At 48.8% G+C, this 22,712-nt stretch overlaps 1 protein-coding gene across 5 annotated transcripts in view; it reads left to right on the forward strand.

Moving 5' to 3' along the window:
* The window catches only part of TFB1M (transcription factor B1, mitochondrial), a 398,859-nt gene that overhangs the window by 276,570 nt on the left and 99,577 nt on the right, over positions 1-22,712 (forward strand). For all 5 annotated transcript variants that reach the window (XM_063917706.1, XM_063917709.1, XM_063917708.1 and 2 more), the window contains one exon: positions 16,959-17,067. In XM_063917706.1, coding sequence (XP_063773776.1) covers positions 16,959-17,067 — 109 coding nt within the window. The remainder of the gene's footprint in view (positions 1-16,958; positions 17,068-22,712) is intronic.

Consider the following 22,712-nt stretch of genomic DNA (forward strand, 5'->3'; position numbering starts at 1 on the left):
CATACGGGTCAAGAACAAAGGATACCGGAACGATCTTTGTGGACTTTCATCTGGCATATCTGTTTCCTCCGATCATCCTGCTACCCATGGTGGTGAGGAAAATAAAACACGCAAAGGGTGTCGTGATTCTAATAGCTCCGGCGGGGCCCAGAAGGCATTGGTACATATATCTGCAAAGGATGTCGATGGATGCTCCAATTCTGCTCCCTCAACGTCCAGCTCTACCGTTTCAGGGTCCTTGTTATCACAGGCATCTGGATCGACTGTCTGTGACGGCATGGCTTTTGAAACCTCTATCCTGAAATCAAGAGGATTCTCACAACAGGTAATTCAAACTATGCTCAGAGCAAGGAAACCCTCCTCAGCTCTCATTTATCACTGAATATGGTAGGCCTATATTCATTGGTGCAGTGAAAAAAATATAGACCCAAAATTTTTCCAAGTTTCCAGGGTCTTAGATTTCCTACAGGCAGGAATGGATATGGGTTTGAAGGTGGCTTCCTTGAGAATGCAAGTATCAGCATTGACTGTATAGTTCCAAAAGAAAATTGCCAATTTACAGGATGTGCGTACTTTTTTCCAGGGAATGCTGCTCATTTAACCACCTTTTATTCCTCCTGCAGTGCCTTGGGACTTGAGTCTATTTCTCAAAGCCCTTCAAGTTGCTCCGTATGAACCACTTAATAAAGTGGATCTTAAATGGTTGACAGCTAAAGTTCTCTTTCTACTGACTATGTCATCAGCTAGAAGAGTGTCAGATTTAGGAGCGCTGTCATGTAAATATCCTTTTCTAATTTTTTTATCCACATAAAGCAGTTCTCAGAACTTGGTCTGGGTATCTTCCTAAAGTGGTATCTAAATTCCACCTTCATGAAGAAATTGTAGTCCCGGTTTTTCAGGTATTGGGACTTTCTGCGGGAGAGGCGTCGCTGGACATAGTCCGGGCATTAAGGATGTACGTGGATCGTACCAGTGCCATCAGAAAGACAGATTCTCTCTTCATTTTCTACCGATTTCACAAGAGAGGATGGCCTGCTATGAAACACGCTAGCAAGATCGCTTTGAATGACGATTTCAGAAGCATATTCTCAAACTGATCTCCCTGTTCCGACTAATGTCTCTGCTCACTCTACACGTAAGGTAGGTCCTTCATGGGCAGCACAACATGGTGCTTTAGCAGAACAGATATGTAAAGGCAGCCACATGGTCTGCCATTAACACTTTCATTAGACGCTATGCCTTGAATACTTTTGCCTATCATGACGCTGATTTCGGGCGTAATGTTCTCCTGTCCAATCAGGAGCGTCCCCACCACTAAAAATTGCTTTGGGAAATCCCATTGTTATCCTGTGGATAACCTGTGGACCCGGCCGGAGAAATACTGTATACGTTATGGTAAGAACTTACCGTTGATAAAGGTATTTCTCCTATGTCCACAGGGATCCCACCCTGACGCACCTGATTTGAGGATCTTTCTACTCACTAAACCTCTTCCTTCTTGTACGGGAGGGTGTACATGTGTGTTCTTCTCCTGAATAGGGTTCTGCATGATTCTCCTGCCTAAATGCTTTAGAATCCAACTGATTTACCTGAGCCAGTGGGCGGGGATATATGGACGGGCCCGTTGCATCCTGGGAGGACTGAAAGCTTGTGATCGTTTGGTGCCAATCCGCTCCATCATATCCCATTGTTATCCTGTGGAACCTGTGGACATAGGAGAAATACCGTTATCAACGGTAAGTTCTTACCATAACGTATATTTTCGTTTCACAAAAATCTGGTTGGTTGGCCTGAAAACTGAAATAATAGATTTTTCTCTTACGTCCTAGTGGATACTGGGAATCTGTACTTTAGTACCTACCATGGGGTATAGATTGGGTCCACTGGAACCTGGCAGTTTAAAACCTTTAGTGTGTGTGTGTGTATGTGTGTGCTGCCTCCTCCCCTCTATGCCCCTCCTACCAGACTCAGTTTAGAAAACTGTGCCCAAGGAGCCGGGTGCATTTCTCTGGAGCTCCAGAGAGTTTCCTTTATTTTTTATTACAGTTTATTATTTTCAGGTGGTACCAGTTGTAACCAGTCTACTTGCTTCGTGGGACATAGAGGGGGAAACCGAAACCAACCTCCTGAGGGTTAATGGTTCGTAATCCCAGCTGACAGGACACTAAGCTCCTGAGGTGCTGGTCACACACCGTTAGTGCATGTGCCCATGCCAGCATTCTAGCCGCCACCCTCTAACAGATACCGAAGATCGATAGGTGCGGTGAGTGTTAACACCGGGGTCCCGGTTAGCGGGTCCCCGGTGCGGTTTTGGAGGTACAGTATGTCACGGGCCACGAGCTGCAGTGTCCGCCGCGAACCAGACTGGCTCAGGGCTCATGCCCCGTAGTGCTCACTGTCCATCAAGGCTTTGTGTGTTATGATATGTATGTTTTATGTTAACATTGCCAACATAAATATACAGAAACCGCACGCCATTGCAAGGGGCGGGGCTTCCCCGGAGTGGGACCAGAGACGAGAAGGTGCCATTTCCTGCTGCTGCGGATCATCAAGGCTGCATGCACGCTTCTCCTCCAGAGACCCACGCTGTTACAGACTTTGTACTGGTACCAGGGGGTCATGTGTCCCTCATGTGTTAACAGTGCTCCTTGTCTCCACAGGGACACAGTTCACAGGCACCTGACTGGCTAGATAATTTTAAAAGCATGATTCAGAATGTAAATTCAGAATTAGCTGCAGCTAAAAAGTAGAGACAGGTGTTAAAACAGTATATTGATTGTATGGCAAAAGCAGCAGATACCAGAAAGGCTTCTCAGCCCCCTCTGTTGGTTTCACATAAACGCCCACTGCCACAGGTGCTCCAGTCTGACTCTGATTCTGATCAGCCTGATGTGGATGATGATGATGATGATGATAAGGATGAGAACAGCTCTCTGTCCCCTGGGGTGGAGGCCCTTATTTATGCTGTAAGAGAGTTACTTCACATATCAGATCACGAGGCAGAACCAGATGAGGAGTTGTACTTTAATGTTAGACCTCAGCTACTTTTCCTGTATCTAAAGAATTGAACTTACTGGCCAGGGAGGCATGGTTAAACTCTGATAAGAAATTTAAAATTCCTCAGAGGTTTATAGCTACTTTTCCTATCCTGGCTGAGAACAGGAAAATATGGGAAACCCCACCGTCAGTCAATCCATCTGTGTCTAGACTGTCAAAAAATTGGTACTGCCAGTACCAGGGGCTATATCTTTAAAAGAGCCGGCTGACCGTAAAATTGAGACCACTCTCAAGGCAATATATACGGCAGCGGGCGTAGCACAGCGCCCCACAATAGTTTGTGGTTGGATTTCTAGGGCTGTAGTCAAGTGGTCTGATAATATTATTAAAGGTTTAGACACTCTGCCCCAGGATGAGGTCATTACTCTGCTGCAACATATACAGGATGATGCAAATTTTATGAGCAAAGCTATAAAGGAATTGTAAACTAAAGAGAAGAATATCCAGTGTGCTGCCAATAGCAGCCCTGAGTATTACAAATGCAAGAAAAAGGAATAAACCAGAACTGTTACTTATCCTATCTCCGCAGTTTAAATAAAAATAAAAAGTTTAAAAATTATAAACAGACGGATAGGTTAAAATTTTTCCAAAATGTATTAAAACATAAGTGCTCCAATAACAGGCTCAAAGCTTTTGATTGTTCCCAAGATGCACAGCGCCGCCTCCTCTATAACCCCGCCTCCGTGCACAGGAGCTCAGTTTGTAAGTTTGTGCCATGCAGTAAGCAGGCACTTAACAGGAGGGGTGCCTAAGGCAGCCTATTGGTAGCTTTATTTGAAAGAAAAGAATTGAAGATTCTTCTGAAGACTACAAGGACTGCAGCAGGCAAAGTCTCATAGACTTTTCTGTCTGCTGCTCCGTCACCCCCAGCGGCGCTGTATACTCCCGCGCCCTGGTTGCCGGGTCACTGCAGCAGAGGCTCCGGTTCCTTCTAAACATCAGTAACACACACGCTGCTGTCCTCCCGGATCGTGGGGCCGCAGGTATGGGGGAGGTAAGGGGCTTCTTTGCCCGCACTTTACCGCGATCCAGCACGGCCGTAGGAGGCAGGCAGCGCGCGCCCTGGTGTGGACACTGATTACTGGGCAGCCGCTCCTCTAGCCACCAGGAACAATTAAGGTGCACAGGTCTGGGTTTTTTTACTGTATAAACCCCGCTTTTCACTGCCCGCAGCGCCCGGTGGGGATGCCAACAGGGGGAGCCGTTCGGACCTGTGGCCCCTCTCCCCAGTCCCAGGGCGCCATTTCTGCAAATCTTCCCACCCTGGAGCTGCATATCTCTCCTTCACTCCCGACCAGCGGCCATCACAGATTGACCGGAGCTGTTCCTGGGACTGCTGGGGCAATTCCTCCTCTGTAGAACCGCCTGATTGCCAGTGCTGTGTTTCTTACAGGACACTTAAGTATTCAACCTGTCACTAGGACAGTGTTAGTTAAGAAAGAATGCATACATTCAGGGTTGTGTGGTACAAACACCCTGTGATATACATCCAGTATCTACTGTGTTTTGTTATATCTATTGTTAACACATATAGCCATACTGAGTATTACTTTGTATTGCTAGTCCAGTGCAGTTTTATGGTGCATAATTTCTGCACGGTACATTTGTGACTATATACGTGTGTGTGCATGTAGCTGCTGCGTGGTTGCCTTATTGCAGGGTATTTCACTCAGCGTGCTATTCCTATATTACTATACCTGAGGGGGCTAAGTGTATCAGGTTTCTTTCTGTTTAATATAGGATTGTGTCTTGCTGTGTTTTTTTACTTGTGATTTATAGTCCCCATATAGTTGATATCTCTTGAAATCTCGGTTTGTGCTGTCATAGGCACACTTCACCGAGTGTTCTTGCTAGGTATATTGATGCTACACATTGTACCAGGTTGCCCGATATTGTGCACATTATTATGTCTGCTACACGTGGCAACGACGCTGGGGCTTCTCCCACATTGCGTGGTAGTGAGCCTGCGGACGTGACGGAGGATAATATGGCAGCTGAGAGTTCAGGTTCAGGGCGTTCCTTACCCCCCAGTGGGTCAGTAGCACCGGGGGCATCACAGGACCCACCTTGGGCTACATTTTCCACATTGTTAAACACGCTTGTAACTAAATTTGCGCCCCCTGTGGGACCAACTGTGCCACTGCAGCAGTTTATGGTCCCTGCTATTATTCTGCCATGGTCAGATCAAATCTCCCCTCAGTTACAGCATTTGAACCGGTCACTGACCAAATCTGTCACTCTTGCCTGCCTAAGACTAAGTCGTCTTCTAAACGGGCCATTACCTCCTCCCAATCCACTGCTATTCCGGACACGTCCTCCGACGAGGACGGTGCATATACTGATCCCACAGACACTGACACAGATGTTTCTGATGGGGAAGGGAAGTCACTGGTGGATGTCCCGGATTTGATTGAGGTAATTAGGCTCATTCTTCAGGTGTCTGATGATCCTGAGCCTGAGGCTGTCTCTAAGAAACCGGATGTCACGATCCGGGTAACTGGATGACATTTTCTACCAGTTAGGTGTCTCCTGAGATTGGCTCAGCATGCCAGGGCCGGATCATAATTATGTCTTGTTTTACAGTTTATTTTTGTGTTACCCGCAGCGCTGGTTCAACGGCCTTCTTAGTGTGTACACTTAACTTAGTATGGCGCTCTCAGCCCCGCCGCGGCCGTCACCGCCGCGCCCATGATCCTGCCGCATGGAAGCTGAGTGTGGCGTCCCCTGTGAGCTGCGGCTGTTGCTGTCATCTCTGTGGCCGCTGTGCGTATGTGGGAGAGCATGGAGTTCCCTGCTGCTGCGGCCTCCGCCGCCATTGTTGTTTGGCACATGGTTATTTCCCCTTCAAGCTCTGTCATGGGCGCAGCCATGTTGGATAGAATCACATGGTATTATTGTTACCAGTTATTTATATATACATGTCATTCTTCTCACCAATCTGCAGTGCTGCTGGTGCCTGTGTCTAATTGCCAGCCAATGCCTGCTCACCAGCAGGTATAAATATCCTGTCCCAGCATCCAGGAAATTGTCAGTGCTTCAATTGTCTTTCCAGTGATTCCAGTCTTCAGCTTCACTAGAGACTCTCCTGTGGTTACATTCTGCGGTGCAGCCCAACTCTCCTGTGGTTACACTCTGCGGTACAGCCTGACTCCCCTGTGATTGTACTCTGCAGCGCAGTCCAACTCTCCAGTGAATATACTCTGCGGTGCAGCCTGACTCCCCTGTGATTATACTCTGCAGCGCAGCCTGTGTCTCCTGTGAATATACTCTGCGGTACAGTCTGCTTCTCCAGTGATTACACTATATGGTGCATCCAGACTCTCTTGCTATTGCACCCTGCGTGGGCAGAGTATATGCCTTTGCTTCCAGTAGCCTTTCTCCAGCGGTACTCGGTTTACACTACTCTCAATAATCTACCATTACAGCTAAGTGCTGTCCCTGCGATCCCTAGCATCACTTTAAAGCTTGTCTACATTCTCAAGCATCATATAACACCTTAACCCAATTCCTAAGTCACTGGTCTCAAACCAGTAGGAATTTAGAGACTCTCTTTCATGGTTATTGTTTTGTTGCACTTTCTATGACTTTTATTATTTAATAAAACCCTTAAAGCTACCTCCAGTTGTCGTGGTCACGCCTTCGGGAATTGGTGCTGCAGTCCCAGCGCATGTCTAGGAGTCCCATCTCACCTCCTAAGTTCAGGTACCCGTCAGCCCCTACAACTGAGGCTTCCTGCTACCAACACCAGTCCTCAGTTATGACACCGGATAGGTTTAAACGTAAGAAGGTAGTTAAACAAGTTTACCTGATTCTGAACACCTGGTTTACATACGTCAGGAATCCTGGGAAAATCTAGGGACAAAATTCACACTGAATAAGAGACTGTTGGCTCACTATCCTCTCTCTGCGGAGATATGTAAGATTTGGGAAACCCCTCCGCCTGTAGATTCTCATGTGGCACGTATGGTTGTTTCCTCTGCTCTGCCAGTAACTACCATCACCTCTCTGAAGGAATCGTCAGATAGACATGTGGAGGGCTGTTTAAAAGCGATTTATACCCTAACGGAGGCTGTGCATAGGCCAACCATTACAGCAACTTGGGATGCTGAAGCTGTTGAGGCGTGGGCTCAGGAGCTTGAGGCGGAACTGCCTTCCAACGCATCTGAGCATGCTCAACAATGACTCTCGTATATTACCATGGCTTCTCTGTACCTTAAAGAGGCGGCCTCCGATGCCTGGGTGCTAGCCGCCAAGGCTGCTACTACGTCCGTCTTTGGTTGAGATCCTGGTCGGTGGATATCCACCTGGTCGGTGGATATGGATTCCAAGAAAACCCTGAAGGTGCTTCCTTTCAAGGGAGACATTCTCTTTGGAGAAGACCTCAATAAGATTGTGGCTGATCTGGTTACTGCTAAAACAGCTTACCTATTTAGTATGGCTCCTTCCTCACAGAAGCTCGTGCTTGCAGACCTGCCAAGCCCAGACCAAAGCGTGCCTTGGCCGCCCATCAGCCAGCTTCCAAAACTGACAAGCCTGCCGCGTGTCTGGGGGATTCCAGGGTGGGGGGCCGACTTCGTCACTCGAGGTTATGCCATACCCTTCAAGGAACGACCCCCGCATCGATTTTGCCGACAGATGTGCCTCTGGATACGGCAAAAGCAAACACTTTGCACTTGGTGGTACATTCCCTCCTGACCACAGGAGTGGTGGTACAGGTGCCTCTGGCTCAGAGAGGCAGGGGGTACTATTCACCGCTGTTCCTAGTCTCGAAACCGAATGGGTCCTCGAGGCCCATTCTCAATCTTGAACAAGCATGTGCGGGTCTCCAAGTTTCGTATGGAAACCCTGGTTCTATTGTTCTGGCCTTGGAGCCTGGGGACTATATGGGCTCCCTGGGCATACAGGATGCCTACCTACATATTCCTATTGCGGTATCTCATAAACAGTACCTGAGGTTTGCGGTGGGCAACCTTCATTACCAATTTCGTGCATTACCCATTGGTTTGACAACGGCTCCCTGAGTTTTCACCAAAGGTTTGGCGGTTATGACGGCTACACTCCGCCGTTAAGGGGTCAGGATCCTACCGTACTTGGATGATTTGTTGATCCTTGCAAATTCCCCACAACTTCGCCTGTGTCATCTCGATTTGACGGTCCGGTGCATGAAAGCCCACGGGTGGCTGATCATCTGGAAGAAATCCTCCCTGGTTCCTGCGCGAAGCATGTTACATCTGGGAGCGATATTGGACACTCACAGCCAACGGTTGTTCCTGTCTCAGGAGAAAGTCCTGAAGCTTCAGGACAGGATTCGTTTCTTCCTATCTCCGCGAGTGTCGATACATTCGGCAATGCAAGTGCTGGGTCTCATGGTGTCGGCTTTCGACATGGTGGAGTATGCACAATTCCTCTGTCGCCCTCTGCAGAAGTTAATTCTGACCAAATGGGACGGCCTGCCTCAACGGATCAGATCTCACATGATCTCATTGTCTCCGGAGGTCCGCCTGTCACTGAGCTGGTGGCTTCAGGACCAACAATTGAGCTGGGGCCGGCCCTTCTGGATATCCAACTGGTTCCTTTTGACGACGGATGCCAGTCTGAGAGGTTGGGGCGTGGTGTTGGAACAACACTCTCTTCAGGGTCGGTGGACCAAGGAGGAGTCTCTGCTCCCGATCAATATTCTGCGGGAAGTGTTCAATGCGTTGACAATGGCCCAGCATCTAATACAGAACAGACCTGTTCAAGGTTTCGGTCTTTGAAGCAAGGACAAGGGATCCTCAAGCTGCGTTCGTGGACGCTCTGGCAATTCCATGAAACTTTCAGCTACCGTATGTGTTCCCTCCGGTGTCACTCCTGCCCAGAGTAATACGGAAGTTCAAGCAAGAGGTTGGCATCACTGGTTCTCCGATCTACTGGGTCTCTCGTGGGATCGTCCCCTTCTACTTCCACAATGACCAGACCTCCTCGTTCAGGGCCCTTGTGTTTACCAGGATTTGGCCCGTCTGGCTTTGACGGCATTGCTCTTGAAGCTTCCGTCCTGAGGGCCAAGGGTTTTTCTGAGGCGGTCGTTCAAACTATGTTGAAGGCCCGTAAGCCGGCTTCTGCTCGGATCTACCATAGGGTCTGGAATGCTTACTTTACTTGATGTGCGTCTCACAATCATGACGTTTTCATGTTTAGTACAGCCAAACTATTGGCCTTTCTACAACAGGGCCCTAACTTAGGCCTGCGTCTGGCCTCCCTCAAGGTTTACATCTCTGCCTTGTCGGTTTGGTTTCAGAGAAAAATAGCTGCCCTGCCTGATGTCCATACATTCATTCAGGGTGTGTTGCGGATTCAGCCTCCTTATGTGCCACCTGTGGCCCCTTGAGACTTGTCGGTGGTTTTGGAGGCCTTGCTGGAGTCTTCGTTTGAGCCTCTTGCATCTGCTGACCTTAAGTGGCTTTCCCTTAAGGTCCTTTTCTTGCTGGCGATTGCTTCAGCTAGAAGGGTATCGGACTTGGGTGCCTTATCCTGTAAGTCTCCTTATTTGATTTTTCACCGTGACCGGGCGGTTCTTAGAACGCGGCCAGGTTATTTACCTAAGGTGGTGTCTTCCTTCCACCTTAACCAGGAGATTGTGGTTCCGGCCTTTAATTCTCCTGAGCTGTCTTCCAAAGAGCGGTCTTTGGATGTGGTACGGGCTCTCCATATCTATGTGAAGAGAACTTCCTCCATTAGGAAATCTGATTCTCTTTTTGTATTGTTTGGTTTTCACAAACGTGGCTAGCCTGCTTCCAAGCAGACTTTGGCCAGATGGATTAGACTTGTGATTGCACATGCTTATGTACAGGCTGGTCATCCGGTACCTGCTACCATTAAAGTCCATTCTCCTAGGTCGGTTGGACCTTCTTGGGTGGCCCACCGTGGTGCGACCCTTGAACAACTGTGCAAGGCGGCAACGTTTATAAGGTTCTATGCCTTTTATACCCACGCTTCCCAGGATGCTTCCTTTGGACGCCGGGTTCTTGTGCCCGCTACAGTGCATCCCCTTTCATAAGGAACTACTTTAGGACATCCCCAATGGTATTCCTTGTGGAGCCCAATGTACCCCGTAGCAGAAAACAAGATTTATGGTAAGATCTTACCATTGCTAAATCTCTCTCTGTGAGGTACACATGTCTCCACAAGGCGCCCACCCTGACACACTTAGCTTCTTTGGGTTGGTATTGGCAAATACGCTGACACCCTCTCCTGTAGTGAGTGTGCGGTGTACTTGGCTATGAGTGATTGTTATCTCTGGTACCTGCTACTGCATTGGGCTGGTTAACGAAACTGAGCTCCTGTACACGGAGGCGGGGTTATAGAGGAGGCGGCGCTGTGCATCTTGGGAACAGTCAAAAGCATTGAGCCTGTTGGTGCCTTGGATTAAGATCCTACTCTACACCTCGATGTTAATACTTGTGGAGCCCAGTGTAGCTCGCAGAAAGAGATTTAACAACGGTAATTTCTTACCATAGATCTCGTTTTTCACATTAAGCTCTCAATCAGTTCAAAGAGGATATTACCCAACCGGGATAATGTCTAGCAGTCCCTTGGCAGATGTGCTATATTGCCGTGCAGCAGGGTTTCCGCACTTAGATCCAGTGGGTATCCATAAACTGAAGTAGAGTGTGATGAAGTCAGTCCCAAATAAGCAAAATGTCCATATATGGATCCAATTGGTGGCTACTGGAGACAATGGTGACCAAGCTTGACGCGTTTCTCCGGGTAGAGCAGCACCCAGTTTCCTCAGAAACATGAGAAGCATGAGAACAGCGTCTCTAGAGCACACTTATATACCCCTGTAATGGGGGAAATAAGTGTGAGGAGGCCATTACTCTGCTGCAACATATACAGGATGCTGCAAATTTTATGAGCGAGGCTATAAAGGAATTGTGTAAGATAGATGGCCGCACTACTGCTATGGCAGTTTCGGCATTCAGAGCTCTGTGGCTACGTCAATGTTCAGCGTACGCTGAGTCCAAAAAGGGTGTAGAAAATCTTCCCTTTACAGGTGATGCCTTGTTTGGCGACGAAGTCTACCTGTCTGTCATTGCCTGCACCACCTGCTAGACGTTCTTGCAGTCCTTTCATGTGGGATGGTTCAGAGGCAGGGGCCGAGGTGTCTCCACCACTCCCAGAGGATCTCGTGGTAAGTCCCGTAAACCTGCATCTGCTGCCTCCCTGTACCAGACCACCGGATCCCCTGCCGCTAAGCCTTCCACGTGATTGTTGGCCCCAGCAGCAAGGCGATTTTCAGGTGGGTGCTTGCCTTCAACACTTCGCCCATTTGTGGACGACGTTCTGCCAGGATCCTTGGGTAAGGGACCTCATTTCCCAGGGATACCGGCTTGAATTTCAAGCACTTCCTCCTCACAGATTTTTCAAATCGGGCTTGCCAGTTTTACCTTCAGCAAAATCTACCTTGCTAGAGGCTATTCAAAAGCTTTTTTGCATATAGGGGTGGTGGTTCCAGAACCTCCTCCATTATGAAACAGGGGTTTTCACTCCAGTCTTTTTGCTGTTCCAAAACCAGACGGTTCGGTGCTACGCATCTTAAACCTGAAGTCTCTAAACCCGTATCTACGGGGGTTCAAATTCAAGATGGAATCCCCACGGGCAGTGGTTTCCGGTCTGGAGGAAGGGGAATTCCTGGTATCCCTAGATGTCAAGGATGCTTACCTACACATTCCTATGGGGCCCCCTCATCAGGCTTACCTCCGGTTCGCCATCGTGGATGACCATTTCCAGTTTCCGGCTTTGCCCTTTGGCCTGTCCAAAGCTCCGAGGGTCTTCACCAAGGTCATGGCTGAGATGATGCTGCAACTAAGCATGATGGGAGTCAACATAGTCTCCTACTTGGACGATCTTCTGGTAAAGGCTATGTCCAGGGAGCGTCTGTTGATCAGCATCGATCTGATGACTCGCCTACTTACAGATCATGGGTGGTTCTTAAATTTCCAGAAATCTCACCTGGAACTGACTCAACGTCTTCAGCTCCTGGGAATGATACATCTTTGCATACGCTTGCTGGGCAGGATGGTTGCTGCTTACAAGGCAATCCAATATGGCAGATTACATGCACAGCCATGTCAGCTGCATCTGCTGGACAAATGGTCAGGGTCTCGCCTTCACATGCATCAGGAACTGACCTTATCTCCAAAAGGCCGGATTTCTGTTATGGTGGTTACATGTTCCTCACCTGGTGGAAGGCAGGAATTTCAATATCCACTCTTAGATTTTACTGACAACAGATGCCAGCCTTCGGGGTTGGGGAGCTGTGACCCAAGGGGCCCAGTTCCAGTGGATATGGTCGGTTCAGGAATCTTCTCTGCCGATAAACATCTTGGAACTCAGGGCAATTTACAATGCTATTCTGCAAGCTTCCCATCTCCTGAAGGATCAGGCGATCCAGGTTCAATTGGACAACGCCACGGTGGTGATGTACATAAACCAACAAGGGGTAACAGAAAGCGGAGCGGTGATGCGAGAAGTGTCAGCCATATTAATATTAAGACATCCATCCGGGGGAATGGGGCCTACATCCCCAGGTGTTTCAACAGTTAATTCACCGATCGGGCCGTCCGCAGATAGATCTGATGGCTTCTCGTCTAAACAAGAAGCCATGCCGTTACTGTTCCACAATGAGGGATCTGCAAGCTGTAGCAGTGGATGCGCTGACGACACCATGGATGTACCAGTTTGTGTACATGTCCCCCTCTATCGCTAATCCTAAAGGTTCTAAAAAGACTGAGAAGGGACAGCGGTCAAGCGATTCTAATTGAATCTAATTCACAGAACACCACCACTGGACTGATGCAGCACAAGACAGCACCACTGTACTTGACGTATACAGCAGCACCACTGGACTTATGGCAGCACAGGACACCATTACTGTAGTGACTGGACTGATGCAGCACAAGACACCACCACTGCACTGATGCATCATAAGACAGCACCACTGGACTAGACTTATACAGCAGCACTGGACTTATGGCAGTATAGGACTCCACCATTGGAGTGAATGGACTGATGTAGCACAAGACACCACCAATGGACAGATGCATCACAAGACAGCACCACTGAATTATACAAAAAAGCAGGTCGCCACCCCACACGCCTTGCCACTTTCCCGCACAGAAACTGAGGAGACGCGTCCTCTCGCTACACTCTCCAGGACTGGAGTGAAAATGGTGGCGATGTGCGGCTCCTTACATAAAATCAGACAGCGGAATGATGACATTTTGCCTCGTTCTGGTTTCCGAGTCTGGCGGGAAAACCCGAGCCGAGCGTGAAGTCCGGGGGGTTCAGTTCTCAGGGAACCGAACCCGCTCATCTCTACTTTAAATGGAGGAGTTTTGGATAAAAAAAATCATTGGCCCTCATTCCGAGTTGAACGCTCGCAAGGCGAATTTAGTAGAGTTGCTCAGGCTAAGCCTACGCCTACTGGGAGTGTATCTTAGCTTCTTAAAATTGCGACCGATGTATACGCAATATTGCGATTACAAACTACTTAGCAGTTTCAGAGTAGCTTCAGACTTACTCGGCATCTGCGATCAGTTCAGTGCTTGTCGTTCCTGGTTTGACGTCATAAACACACCCAGCGTTCGCCCAGACACTCCCCCGTTTCTCCGGCCACTCCTGCGTTTTTTCCGAAAACGGTAGCGTTTTTATCCACACGCCCCGAAAACGCCGTGTTTCCGCCCAGTAACACCCATTTCCTGTCAATCACACTACGATCGCCGGAGCGATGAAAAAGCCGTGAGTAAAAATACTATCTCCATTGTAAAATTACTTGGCGCAGTCGCAGTGCGAATATTGCGCATGCGTACTAAGCGGAATTTCACTGCAATGCGATGAAAAATACCGAGCGAACGACTCGGAATGAGGGCCATTGTGCAGTTCTTAGGCCTCCACTAGAGGCAAGCAGAAGGTTAATGAAAATGTTTTAATTCTTGCCTATTTTAAGTTAAAAATAAATGTAAAATAGTCATTATTTGGAATCTAGCAATCTACCCTACCTGGCTGTTTATGCTTCTACTGTTATTGGACTTTTATCATGGAGTACGTGTGCAGTCAATTGATACCACATCCCATCTCGGTGCGCCACGTCCCATGCGACTCAACTTGCACAGAGTATCTTTTTAGCATTGTTTTCACTTGCATGTGCATTTTAATTGCAGTGCAACAAGACCACTTCTCAAGACTGAACTGATTAATTTGGTATGTGACACTTGTATATCCGTGTGCAGCTGAGTCTAAATCTGTATACGAAACACTGCAATGCTGCAGTTGTGGCTTTTTTCATGCCAGGTTCTGTAGTGCTTTGTACACAGATTCAGACTCGTCGCACACAGATATGCAAGTGTCCCATGTCAAATTAGCACAGTCTCATGAAGCTGTTTTGTGATTTATACACATTTGAGCGAAAAAGGATGCAAAAAGGCACTCTGCCCGGCTCATTTGTGCCTGGTGCTTATGTCATATTAAGGCTAGGTGTTAAAGGACACATCTGTATGTATTAATACTGTTTGTTCTTAATGTACTATGGCCCTTGCTGTAACTAGGTGTGGGCAGATGGTGCGTTGCACACAGCGCAAATGCCTTGTGGGCACAACCGTCCGCATCCACCTGCAATCCTCTTTGTATGCACCAGCTGCTGGGCCATTACTGCAGGAATCCCCGCACTGCACTGCAGGGACCGGAGCGGCAGCTGTGTCAGTATGCTGATGCCAGGCCAGGGTCTTCACAGCTGCCACCACACCGACTTCCCACGCCTGCATTGAACTGCAGTGACCGGGGCAGCAGCTGTGTCAATATGCTGAAGCCAGGCAGGGGTCTTTACAGCTGCCACCGCGTCGGCTCCCCGCGCCCACACTTTACTGCTGGGACCGGAGCGGCAGCTGTGTCAGTATGCTGAAGCCAGGCAGGGGTCTTTACAGCTGCTACCGTGCCGACTCCCCGCACTGAAGTGCACGGAGTGGCAGCTGTACACCGGAGCCAGGAGATTTACAGATGCCGGCTCCTGAACTGCAACGACCAGATCGGCAACTGTCAGTATGCTGGAACCAGGGTCCTCTGCACAGAGTCTTTGGTTGTGTGCCGGCCGGAGAGGGAGGAGGGGCTGCTCTCCCTTCTCTCAGCTCTTCCCCCTGACTTGAAGCAATAATGCTGCTTGTGCCGGCTGGCCGGAGGGGCTGCTCTCTTCCTACTTATTTCACACTCCAACGTACCCTGACTATTCCTGGCACCACCACAGCAGCAGCAGCCACTGATCATCCATGCGACTGATGCCAGGCCGTTAATAACCATCATACAGTAAGTGTAGTACAAGTGGCAAGTGCTGCTCAGCCACTATCTCCCTCTTCTCTCTCTCACTTCCTCTGCCCCCTCTCTTTCATGCCCTCTCTCATGGCCCTCTCTCTCCCTTGTCCCCATCTCTCGCTTGGCCCTCTCTCTCCCCCTTGGCCCTCTCTCTCTCAGACACTCTCTATCTCTGACTCCTCTCCCTCCCCCTTTCTCTCTTCTTCCATCTCTTCCTCCCTCCATCTTCCCTCTCTTTCTCTTGCTACCTCATCCTCTCCCCTCCTTCTGTCCCCCCTTCCCCTCTTTCCCCCTTCTATATCTCCTCTCTCTCCCCTCTTTCTCAATATACCCTCTCTCTCTCTTCCCCTCCTTCCATCTCCCCATATCTTTTTCTCTCTTTCTGTCTCCCTGCCTCTTTCTCTGTTTCCCTCCGTCTCCTTGTTTCTCTCTCTGTTCCCCTACACCTCTCTTTATTCCGCTTCACCTCTCTCTGTATCCGTCTCTACCTCCCTCTCTACACTGGTACTAAGACCATTCAGCGCATTGCATATACTTTATATAAGGGGCTTTAAATTACATATATTTTATAATAGGGGCTCTACTATGTGGTGTAATATGTGAATTCATAGTTTTCTGTGGCCAAGTGCTTTCCCCATGAATTGTTTTTGCCGCATGCCTGCAGCTTGCAATTTCCCTGTTTTGAATTCTCTTTTTGGCACACAGCACCAAAAGGTCTAGTTACGGCACTGGCTATGGCCCAGATTTTTCAAGCCTTGGAGAGTGACAGATTGTATGGTGATAAAGTACCAACCAACCAGCGCCTAACTGTCATGTTACAGGCTGTGTTTGAAAGATGACAGTTAGGGGCTGATTGGTACTTTATCACCGTGCAATGTATCACTCTAATAGGCTTGATAAATATGGGCTTATATGTCTTTAAATGTTTTTAAGCTGTCACAGCTTAGGAGACAGCACAGAGAAAAGGCCTGGGTTCTTCACTGTAGCACTTTTTGGTATATGGCCAAGTTAATCACAGCTCTTCTGCCTGTCAAATACTCATTAGGCAAAAAAAACTGATTGGAAGCCATTCAAGTTTAATGCAGACTGCAGTCCAACTTTCACATAGAGAACACACACCTGCATAATGGGAGCCCTTTATTTATTTTTTCTTTACGGTCATTACCAACTGGAAGTAGCACATAAAAATAGAGCATCATCTCACTACTACAAGCATGGTGGGCTTTGGAGATTGCCCCACTATAACGCGGCCCCCCCCCACAAAAAATAAATAAAAATGTCAGCGTGTTTGGAAATGTATATTAATGCCTTTCTTGAGGTAAACTACAGGTGCTACGTTAAAAGCCTCTATAATTAAATACTGCATTGTGTGTAATCAGTGTACTTCTAAAAGAGTGTGAGATTCAAGTCTAGGTGATGTGACAAAGCATATAAGCACTGATGACTTTTGGACTTTGGACAATGCATTTTTCTGTTATCTTTTAATGTAAATGTTGCATTTTTGTTTTAATTCCATGCAGCACCTGTGGTCTAAGTAACATTGTCGCTTTACTTTTAAGCTGTTAAATGAAGCATCCAAGGGAAAAGTGCGTATTGTTCATGGTGATATCCTCACATACAGGATGGATAGATCCTTTCCGAAGCACTTACGAAAGGCATGGAAAGACGGTGAGTTAATACGTTCTTAGTATGTTTCCTTTGCTTTTAATCGGTAGCTTTTGTTTAAACTTGTTTAATTGGTATTTCTCTTATGTCCTAGAGGATGCTGCGGTCCATATTAGTACCATGGGGTATTGACGGGTCCACTAGGAGTCATTGAGTTTAACAGTGTGGGCTGGCTCCTCCCTCTATGCCCCTCCTACCAGACTCAGTTTAGAAAACGTGCCCAGAGGAGCCGGTCTCAGCTAGGGGAGCTCTACAGAGCTTCTTTAGTAAAAGTTTTTCTCTGACGTCCTAGTGGATGCTGGGAACTCCGAAAGGACCATGGGGAATAGCGGCTCCGCAGGAGACTGGGCACAACTAAAGAAAGCTTTTAGGTCACCTGGTGTGCACTGGCTCCTCCCACTATGACCCTCCTCCAAGCCTCAGTTAGATTTTGTGCCCGGCCGAGGTTGGATGCACACTAGGGGCTCTCCTGAGCTTCTAGAAAGAAAGTATATAATTAGGTTTTTTATTTTACAGTGAGACCTGCTGGCAACAGGCTCACTGCAGCGAGGGACTAAGGGGAGAAGAAGCGAACCTACCTGCTTGCAGCTAGCTTGGGCTTCTTAGGCTACTGGACACCATTAGCTCCAGAGGGATCGACCGCATGGAACTGGCCTTGGTGTTCGGTCCCGGAGCCGCGCCGCCGTCCCCCTTACAGAGCCAGAAGCAAGAAGAGGTCCGGAAAATCGGCGGCAGAAGACATCAGTCTTCACCAAGGTAGCGCACAGCACTGCAGCTGTGCGCCATTGCTCCTCATACACACTTCACACTCCGGTCACTGAGGGTGCAGGGCGCTAGGGGGGGGCGCCCTGAGCAGCAATAAAAACACCTTGGCTGGCAAAAATACCACAATATATAGCCCTAGAGGCTATATATGTGATAATTACCCCTGCCAGAATCCATAAAAAAGCGGGAGAATAGTCTGCGAAAAAGGGGCGGAGCTATCTCCTTCAGCACACTGGCGCCATTTCTCCCTCACAGCTCCGCTGGAAGGAAGCTCCCTGGCTCTCCCCTGCAGTCTACACTACAGAAAAGGGTAAAAAAGAGAGGGGGGGCACTAAATTTAGGCGCAGTATATATAACAGCAGCTATAGGGGACATAATTCAGTTAGTCCCTGCATTATATAGCGCTCTGGTGTGTGCTGGCATACTCTCACTCTGTCTCCCCAAAGGGCTTTTGTGGGTCCTGTCCTCTGTTAGAGCATTCCCTGTGTGTGTGCGGTGTGTCGGTACGGCTGTGTCGACATGTTTGATGAGGATAATGATGTGGAGGCGGAGCAGATGCCTATAGAAGGGATGTCACCCCCTGCGGGGCAGACACCTGAGTGGATGGACTTATGGAAGGAATTGCGTGCACGTGTCGATTCCTTACACAAAAAATTTGACGACATGCCAAATGCGGGACAGCCGGCTTCTCAGCTCGTGCCTGTCCAGGCGTCTCAAAGACCATCGGGGGCTCTAAGAAGAAGCGTGGGCTTTCCCTGATAAAAGATTGGTAATCTCTAAGAAGTTCTAATGGCGTTCCCTCTCCCGCCAGAGGATAGGTCACGTTGGGAGACACCCCCTAGGGTGGATAAAGCGCTCACACGTTTGTCTAAAAAGGTGGCACTACCGTCTCCGGATACGGCCGCCCTCAAGGAACCTGCTGATAGAAAGCAGGAGGCGATCCTGAAGTCTGTATATACACACTCAGGCATTATACTTAGACCAGCTATTGCGTCAGCATGGATGTGCAGTGCTGCCGCTGCGTGGTCAGATTCCCTGTCAGAAAATATTGACACCCTAGACAGGGACACTATTCTGCTAACCATAGAGCATATAAAAGACTCAGTCTTATACATGAGAGATGCACAGAGGGAGATCTGCCGGCTGGCATCTAAAATAAGTGTATTGTCCATTTCTGCTAGGAGAGGCTTATGGACTCGCCAGTGGACAGGGGATGCAGATTCAAAAAGGCACATGGAAGTTTTGCCTTATAAGGGTGAGGAGTTATTCGGGGATGGTCTCTCGGACCTAGTTTCCACAGCAACTGCTGGGAAGTCAGCATTTTTTACCCCATGTTCCCTCACAGCCTAAAAAGGCGCCGTTTTATCAGGTACAGTGGTGGGGCTCCACAGGCGGAGCCAGGTACGGTGGGGGGCCGCCTCAAAAATTTCAGCGATCAGTGGGCTCGCTCACAGGTGGATCCCTGGATCCTGCAAATAGTATCTCAAGGGTACAAACTGGAATTCGAGGCGTCTCCACCCCACCGGTTCCTAAAATCTGCCTTGCCGACAACTCCCTCAGGCAGGGTGCTAGAGGCAATTCACAAGCTGTATTCCCAGCAGGTGATAGTCAAGGTGCCCCTACTTCAACAAGGACGGGGTTACTATTCCACACTGTTTGTGGTACCGAAACCGGACGGTTCGGTGAGACCCATTTTAAATTTGAAATCCTTGAACACATACATAAAAAAATTCAAGTTCAAGATGGAATCGCTCAGGGCGGTTATTGCAAGCCTGGACGAGGGCGATTACATGATATCCCTGGACATCAAGGATGCTTACCTGCATGTCCCCATTTACTATCCTCACCAGGAGTACCTCAGATTTGTGGTACAGGATTGCCATTACCAATTCCAGACGCTGCCGTTTGGACTCTCCACGGCACCGAGGGTGTTGACCAAGGTAATGGCCGAAATGATGATACTCCTTCGAAGAAAGGGAGTTTTAATTATCCCGTACTTGGACGATCTCCTAATAAAGGCGAGGTCCAAGGAGCAGTTGTTGGTGGGAGTAGCACTATCTCAGGAGGTGCTACACCAGCACGGTTGGATTCTGAATATTCCAAATCACAGCTGGTTCCGACGACACGTCTACTGTTCCTGGGTATGATTCTGGATACAGTCCAGAAAAAAGTGTTTCTCCCGGAGGAGAAAGCCAAGGAGCTGTCATCTCTAGTCAGAGACCTCCTGAAACCGAAACAGGTATCGGTGCATCACTGCACGCGGGTCCTGGGAAAGATGGTGGCTTCTTACGAAGCAATTCCTTTCGGCAGGTTCCATGCCAGAATCTTTCAGTGGGACCTGTTGGACCAATGGACCGGATCGCATCTTCAGATGCATCGCCTAATAACCCTGTCTTCAAGAACCAGGGTGTCTCTGCTGTGGTGGCTGCAGAGTGCTAATCTTCTAGAGGGCCGCAGATTCGGCATACAGGACTGGGTCCTGGTGACCACGGATGCCAGCCTTCGAGGCTGGGGGGCAGTCACACAGGGAAGAAACTTCCAAGGACTATGGTCGAGTCAGGAAACTTCCCTACACATAAATATTCTGGAACTAAGGGCCATTTACAATGCCCTAAGTCAGGCAAAATCCCTGCTTCTACGCCAGCCGGTACTGATCCAGTCAGACAACATCACGGCAGTCGCCCATGTAAATCGACAGGGCGGCACAAGAAGCAGGATGGCAATGGCAGAAGCCACAAGGATTCTCCGATGGGCGGAAAATCACGTACTAGCACTGTCAGCAGTGTTCATTCGGGAGTGGACAACTGGGAAGCAGACTTTCTCAGCAGGCACGACCTCCACCCGGGAGAGTGGGGACTTCATCCAGAAGTCTTCACGCTGATTGTAAATCGATGGGAACGACCACAGGTGGACATGATGGCGTCCCGCCTAAACAAAAAACTAGAGAGATATTGCGCCAGGTCAAGGGACCCTCAGGCGATAGCTGTGGACGCTCTAGTGACACCGTGGGTGTACCAGTCAGTTTATGTGTTCCCTCCTCTGCCTCTCATACCAAGGGTACTGAGAATAATAAGAAAACGAGGAGTAAGAACAATACTCGTGGTTCCGGATTGGCCAAGACGAGCGTGGTACCTGGAACTTCAAGAGATGATCTCAGAGGACCCATGGCCTCTGCCGCTCAGACAGGACCTGCTGCAGCAGGGGCCCTGTCTGTTCCAAGACTTACCGCGGCTGCGTTTGACGGCATGGCGGTTGAACGCCGGATCCTGAAGGAAAAGGGCATTCCGGAGGAAGTCATTCCTACGCTGATTAAAGCCAGGAAAGATGTAACTGTAAAGCATTATCACCGCATATGGCGGAAATATGTTGCTTGGTGTGAGGCCAAGAAGGCCCCAACAGAGGAATTTCAACTAGGTCGATTTCTGCATTTCCTACAAGCAGGAGTGACTATGGGCCTGAAATTAGGCTCCATTAAGGTACAGATCTCGGCTCTGTCGATTTTCTTCCAGAAAGAACTAGCTTCACTACCTGAAGTTCAGACGTTTGTGAAAGGAGTGCTGCATATTCAGCCCCCGTTTGTGCCTCCAGTGGCACCTTGGGATCTCAACGTGGTGTTGAGTTTCTTAAAATCACATTGGTTTGAGCCACTTAAAACCGTGGATCTAAAATATCTCACGTGGAAAGTGGTCATGTTATTGGCCTTGGCTTCAGCCAGGCGTGTGTCAGAATTGGCGGCTTTGTCATGTAAAAGCCCTTATCTGATTTTCCATATGGATAGGGCGGAATTGAGGACTCGTCCCCAGTTTCTCCCTAAGGTGGTATCAGCTTTTCACTTGAACCAACCTATTGTGGTGCCTGCGGCTACTAGGGACTTGGAGGATTCCAAGTTGCTGGACGTAGTCAGGGCCTTGAAAATGTATGTTTCCAGGACGGCTAGAGTCCGGAAAACTGACTCGCTATTTATCCTGTATGCACCCAACAAGCTGGGTGCTCCTGCTTCTAAGCAGACTATTGCTCGCTGGATTTGTAGCACAATTCAGCTGGCGTATTCTGCGGCTGGACTGCCGCATCCTAAATCAGTAAAAGCCCATTCCACAAGGAAGGTGGGCTCATCTTGGGCGGCTGCCCGAGGGGTCTCGGCTTTACAACTTTGCCGAGCTGCTACTTGGTCAGGGGCAAACACGTTTGCAAAATTCTACAAGTTTGATACCCTGGCTGAGGAGGACCTTGAGTTCTCTCATTCGGTGCTGCAGAGTCATCCGCACTCTCCTGCCCGTTTGGGAGCTTTGGTATAATCCCCATGGTCCTTTCGGAGTTCCCAGCATCCACTAGGACGTCAGAGAAAATAAGATTTTACTCACCGGTAAATCTATTTCTCGTAGTCCGTAGTGGATGCTGGGCGCCCGTCCCAAGTGCGGATTGTCTGCAATACTTGTACATAGTTATTGTTAACTAAAGGGTTATTGTTGAGCCATCTGTTGAGAGGCTCAGTTGTTTTCATACTGTTAAACTGGGTATGGTATCACGAGTTATACGGTGTGATTGGTGTGGCTGGTAAGAGTCTTACCCGGGATTCAAAATCCTTCCTTATTATGTCAGCTCGTCCGGGCACAGTGTCCTAACTGAGGCTTGGAGGAGGGTCATAGTGGGAGGAGCCAGTGCACACCAGGTGACCTAAAAGCTTTCTTTAGTTGTGCCCAGTCTCCTGCGGAGCCGCTATTCCCCATGGTCCTTTCGGAGTTCCCAGCATCCACTACGGACTACGAGAATTAGATTTACCGGTGAGTAAAATCTTATTTTTTTAGAGTTTGTTAATTTACAGGTAGGCTGCTGGCAACAGCCTCCCTGCATCGAGGGACTGAGGGGGGGAGTAGTGTCTGCCC

The sequence above is a fragment of the Pseudophryne corroboree genome, chromosome 4, assembly GCF_028390025.1.
Source record: "Pseudophryne corroboree isolate aPseCor3 chromosome 4, aPseCor3.hap2, whole genome shotgun sequence".
NCBI classification, from domain to species: domain Eukaryota; kingdom Metazoa; phylum Chordata; class Amphibia; order Anura; family Myobatrachidae; genus Pseudophryne; species Pseudophryne corroboree.